The sequence below is a fragment of the Gavialis gangeticus genome, unplaced genomic scaffold, assembly GCF_001723915.1.
Source record: "Gavialis gangeticus isolate Ggan-Ray unplaced genomic scaffold, GavGan_comp1, whole genome shotgun sequence".
NCBI lineage: Eukaryota > Metazoa > Chordata > Crocodylia > Gavialidae > Gavialis > Gavialis gangeticus.
This window is the reverse complement of record NW_017729033.1, coordinates 21,476,655-21,482,644: the sequence shown is the minus strand read 5'-3', so window position 1 is coordinate 21,482,644 and position 5,990 is coordinate 21,476,655. Positions and strand designations below refer to the sequence as shown.

The 5,990-nt window shown below is 41.0% G+C and overlaps 1 protein-coding gene across 8 annotated transcripts in view; it reads right to left on the bottom strand.

Annotated features, from left to right (window-relative positions):
- Positions 1 to 5,990, bottom strand: part of ADD1 (adducin 1) — a 128,351-nt gene that overhangs the window by 39,245 nt on the left and 83,116 nt on the right. For all 8 annotated transcript variants that reach the window (XM_019525965.1, XM_019525963.1, XM_019525968.1 and 5 more), the window contains exon 5: positions 2,568 to 2,648. In XM_019525965.1, the coding sequence (XP_019381510.1) occupies positions 2,568 to 2,648 (81 nt within the window). The remainder of the gene's footprint in view (positions 1 to 2,567; positions 2,649 to 5,990) is intronic.

The following is a 5,990-nucleotide window of genomic DNA, read 5'->3' as shown; positions in this document are numbered from 1 at the left end:
CCCTCGCCTCCCCTTACGCTTGCTCCAAAAGGTTCGGTCCCTGTTCTAGCCTGGGGCACTGAGCACAGCCTCAGCACAGTTTGTGTAGCAGCTGTGCGGCACTGCTACAGGGTCAGGCTGGAGCCATGATCAGTGCCCCAAGCTGCAGCATGCACAGAGCCTGCTGGTGCGGAGCAAGGACTAGGGGATGGAAAGGAGAAGTGCAGGCAGGGGAGCAGAGGCTGCATGGCAGGTGAGGAAGGGAGATGGGGAGAAGACACTGCAGGGGAGAGATGACGGGGTGTAGAGGCAGTGGTGGGAGGAAGAGGCAGACAGCAGCTGCAGCTATGGCCATGACCCTGATCCCCAACAGGGGCTAAAGCTGGAGCCACAGCAGCTGCCAGCTGCCTGCCCCCTGCCACACCCTCGTATGTGATTCTTAGACAAAGGGCTTCCCTCCCCCCCCCCGATGTTAAATGTGGGGCAGAAGGCCTCATCTCAGAATCAAATAAATACAGTATGTTATGATGAATATATTATAAGGAACTGAAGATTTTTTTACATTAGCACCAAACATGCCTTCTATATTAATTACATTCCTGTAAGAAATTAAATGCATTAATAAGGAATTGTATAAATGTGAATTAATTGTTCTGCTAAGTTGTTTGGCTTTTACTTCCTTGCTTCTTGTGACACCATTTCCACTAATTCTTCACTGATTATATTTCACCGTAGATGGTACCTATACTTCTAATGGAAAAGATTTTAAAAAACAAAAACAAAACCCGAACAAAACCCCAAAACTAACACCTTTCAGTCCTCTTTTGGGCAAGAAAAGGACCAAGATTACCACTCTTCTGCAGGTTACCTTTTATTTACCTGAGTAAAGAGTCCCCTCTAACATTTGGCTCCAGGAATTTTTTTTTTAGGCCCTATTTCTTCCTCCGATTAATACTTAATCTAGAAAGTATCATCTAAATCCTTTCTCTTTTACACTTTCTTATTGTTTCTTAGCTCCAGGCACAGATCCACTGTTTGCTTGATAACGTAATTATTTTTATCTTTGATTGCCAGGTAAACCCTTATTTAGAAGTATGAAGGCTCTTTCTCTATAAAATGAACTATCTTTGGTATTTAATCTTGATAGCCTTAGGTCCTACTTGATTATGAAATGCAATTAAATCCTCACCTGTTAGATGCACTGGAACACACAGCAACCACAGATTTTTAGCACGTGATTGATTTTCCAGCAAGTCAGTCTCGTAAGGGCATGTTTTCTTTAACTGTTGCTGACACCCTGCCTCCCTGTTCCCATTTGTTCCATTTTCAACTCCTGTGTTTAAATGGATCTAAACCATTTTCCTGCACACAAATGGTGCAGCTTACAACATCTAGTTCAGGGGTTGTTGACTGGGAGTATATGTACCCCCAGGGGTACTTAGAAAGATCTTTGGGGGTACACGCAGGTGGGTTGGGACAGAGCGCACCCGGGGCGGTGGCAGCGTTTCCCCTGGCGCGTTTGCTTCTTACCCAGGGGAGGCGGAGGAAACTGATAGTATCTGAAAATGGGGGTGAAAGAAACAGCAATAGCTTCTCACTTGATGCAACTTCTTCATTCTCCTAGTTCTATTCATTACCCTCCCCATCAGCAGTTTCTGAAAGTCACAACTGACTAAAGTTATTTCCAAAACCAAGTTATTTCCTTTGACACAACCATGCCAACTTCTGTTTGTGGTTATCTATGACTGCAGCCCCAATGTGTTAGATCTGGGCCTGCCCTTAGATCATTTTTTTAAAGATCTGGAACTGAGAATATGTTTAATTAAAGCAAGTCTTTTGTGGTTCTGTAATTCAGAAAGGTTTAAAAGGCAACAAAAGTATTTAACATTTCATGTGTTGAAATCACTATGAAGATACTAACTATGAAGCAGGTGTACATCATAAATAGAGGTCTACTCAATTCACAATTTCATGGAAACCACAAAATCCAGGATCGTCCACAAAGTCAACTAAAAAAAAATTAATAAAAATAAAATGCTGGCTCCCTAGCAGTCCTTTGCAGCCTGCTGGGGGGGAGGAATAGTTGGGGCATAAGGAACGTGCAGGCTGGAAGGGTGGCACAAAGGGCAGCAGACAAGATGGCAGCCACCCCTCGTCTCTCCTCTCCCTGCTGGGGCCTCTCCACCAATCAGTGCCAAGGGGCGGGGCTGCATGGACAGCCAACAAACAAGATGGCAGCTGCAACCCTCGTCCCTTCTCTCTCACTGAGGCCACTCTGCCAATCAGCGCCAAGGGGCAGGGCTGGCACAGCACATCCAGGAAATATTTGTAAAATTTGCTTTTTATGATGTGACCAACCCACAAAAATTGGTTAGTCTCACCACAATTTATGTAGGTCCTTAGTCATAAGGTTGACTCAAGAACCACACAACTTAGCTATTCTTGCCATACAACCACAACAAAAGAGAACCTAATCAGAGCATAGTCCCTATGATATAACCTAGATAAGCATAGACATAGATATACACAAGCACTCAAAAACATAATGTTCACTTTCTGGTGTTATAAAAATAATTTAGCATGCTTACCAGACTGGATGCAGTAACCTCACTATAAAGAAGTCCAAAAGGTACAATGAGGAAATGTTCTTGTTCAGAATTTACTCTGGCCTAAGAACACAATGGTAAGAGTTAAAACTTTACAATGAAGAACTATAAGCACCAAAAATATACAGTACAATTACAATTATTAGTAAGTAGCCTTGTCATATTCTCTCTAATTGACAAAATGTATTAATTCAGAATGGCTTCGTTAATAGGGCCAATGTCCAGTAGGACCAAATGGGAGGTGCCAATTAAAGATCTTCAGGTCAGTAAAGGAGAGAAGTGTACAGGCTGTCCTCAACTTACAACGTTTTGATTTACAATGTTTTGCACTTACAACGTTTATAAATTGACACCCTGTTTCAACTTTCTGCTGTCAGTTTCAACTTTGCAACGCTTGATCCGACTTGATGCCACACCAGCAAACAAGTTCGCTGCATCGCCCAGCTCCCTGGAGAACATTTACCCAGACTTCCTTGGACAGTTTCTTTAAGAAAGCAGACAAGACTCCAGAAAAACCTGCAGCCAAGACTTATGAGAAGACTACAGTCAAGAACCCTTCAGAAAGTCCAACTAAGAGCCCTTCAAAAAGTCCAACAAAGTCACCTCGAAGAAGTCCTTCCAAATCAATGTGATTGCTATTTACAGTATAAATACATGAATGTAGCTATATTACTCATCTATAATTGACTGAGTACCAAATTCTGGGTTATATTTTGTGAAAACAGGGTATTAGGCCTTGGTTCAGGAACTAATCCTCCATTTATAACATTGTTTCCTATGGGAAAAATCAGTTCTGAGTTACAACGTTTCAACTTAAGATGTGGTTTTCAGGAACCAATTGTGTGGTAAGTCCAAGGAATGCCTGTAATTAAGATGCTAAGAAGGTGCTCAAGTTCCCATAGTAACAAGAGCTAGATAAATACCTGGATAGATAGAATGCTTGTCTAATAAGGTATGGGATGGCTAGTATCAGAGAAGCAGTACTGTAACCCACAGCGTTAATATTCCACAAAATTTGCCCCATGTTAGAAGGTACAGGATTTCCTCATCCTATTCATGCTCTGCCCATGAAACGCTTCCAATGCTGCCTTTCCTTCCCTTTTACCAGCCAGCTAGTAGACAGCAGAGGAAGTAGACTTCAAATCACTACCGATGTAGGGCTCTCCTGTAGTTAGGTACTTTAACATACACTGTTACTTGCAATAGGAGAAGAAAAAGGAGTGAATGTGACTAACCGGCCATTTCAGACTGCTGTGAGAATTTATTTCTATTTATTTTATTTATTGTTTTGTAGATCAGAGGTGTATTCATGCCAGCTTAAACACCAGATTTATATTCAAATCTACCGAAATAACCAATGCATTAGCATAAAATATCCCTTCCCAGCACACTGGGGTATGCCCAACTAAAATTTTCTCCTTCATTCCAGCAGGTTGAAGAAATAAGTGCCCTTTTTTCCCAGATCCTTTTGGTCCAGATGATGAAATACACACACACACACACACACACACACACACACACACACACACACACACACGCACGCACACTTATATACCTCATTTGAAAAGAGGTATAGAAAACAGTGATAGAAGAATCGTGGCAATAAAAATTTGGCTTCTTTCAATTGCCATCAGTCACTCAGAAGCAAAGTGCAGCCTATCAATTGACCTGGTGGAACTAAAAACTTGTGTTACCCCACGTGCATATGTTTTACCCTATATGCAAAGAAATATTTTGCTGAAAGGTAAAGGGAGAGCCAGTTCACAGCAACATGAGTTACCTCCTCTTTGATGTCAGAATTAAAGTGATATCTTCTGATGCTGGCCCATAAGACAAAAAGACGATACATAAAAATGTAAGTAATTGAGTTCTCTCCCAGGTAAGGGCTCTGGAACCACAGCCAGGAGGTAGGCATGTGCTTCAGTTAAAGCAAACAGGCAAAGACAGGCCTGTGTCTTCAGAAAGGAATCGGTTACATTCAGAACTGCCTCCATGGCAGCCTCTCACAGATGGCTGGCAGCATTCTTAACAGCTTTTCTATTAAAACCTCTACTGGGGACACAAGCAACTTTGCATTTGTGATTTTAAACTGAAAAGCTAACTTTCAAACATGCCAGCTGACAGCAAGGAACTGCTAGAAAAGGAGTGGGAAGCAGGCAAAAGAAAAGCTCAACAGAAATTAGAAGGTTGAATCTGAAGTGGAAATAGTAACACTAAATTAGAGAAGAGGCACTTGGTACATTTTCCTGGCTGTTTTTTTTTTAGGTGTTTTTTTTAAACACTCCTGATGCAAATTAGCTGTCCATGAAGAAAGGATAAATATTTATTAACATTCAATAAAGTTTCAAAATCAGCAATGTTATAAACTCCTTCAGACCTCGCATAGTTTATTCCAGTGAGACAGTCTGTACACGTCTCAGATGGTTAAAGGCACTTCTGAAGTATTATAATTGCTGGTACATACCATAAGGCATATTAGCAGTCTCCTAGCGCTGGCCATGGAGTGGCTTACTGCTGTTATTAACCCCACCACAATTACTGGTCGTGACAAACCAGCTTAATACTGAAGTACCAAGTAAGTAACCTGATTCCTACAAATATTTCAACTCATTAATCTACAGTGAATGTATGCCTATTTTAATTATTTCAATATATAAATAAATACTTTGTACAATAGTCTGAACATACACTATTACAGAATGCAACATTTCTCACCCACTGTCACACTATTTGTCTACTGAATTATTGCCAGGAATAATCTGATGCAGACATCTGAAAAAAATCTACAGTATAATGACTTGCAGAAATGCCTCTCTCAAAATAACAAACGATCACAAGCAGCTTGGTTAGTTTTTCTACCCAAAGGTTACTTTTTACTTAGAACCCAGTAAAAATAGGCTCCTGTTTTGCTAAGTTCTAAGTAAAAGAAAACAACGAGTGAAAAACAATTGTTTGGCTTTTCCCCTAAGAGGGGGATGAGATCTTTGGGATGTCACAGCCTGAAAGCTTTAAAAATGCTACCACAGATATGTGAAACTAGGTGCAAGCATATCCTTATGACACATCAGCTCAGAACTGACAATGTGCACATCATCTCACCCACTGACCTCACATCCCATCCGAAAAGCTTTAAAATTTTTACAGTAAAGTAACACATTAGCAATTCTATATTGGGCAAATTTCCTTTAAAATGTTGCCAATTTTGCCCTAGAATGCATTGACAAGTCTTAATGAGATTTATTATACTCAGACATACGTGCTTGGATGATTTGGTGTCATCTCCTGCTTGGCATGGCAAAAAATGAAAAGCCCAGAGGAAGGTAATCCCCAGGAGGGTCAAAGGGGGCAGGAGAGCATATAAGCCTCCATGGCTCACTAAAAACATCTGGGAATGTCTCCTTGCCA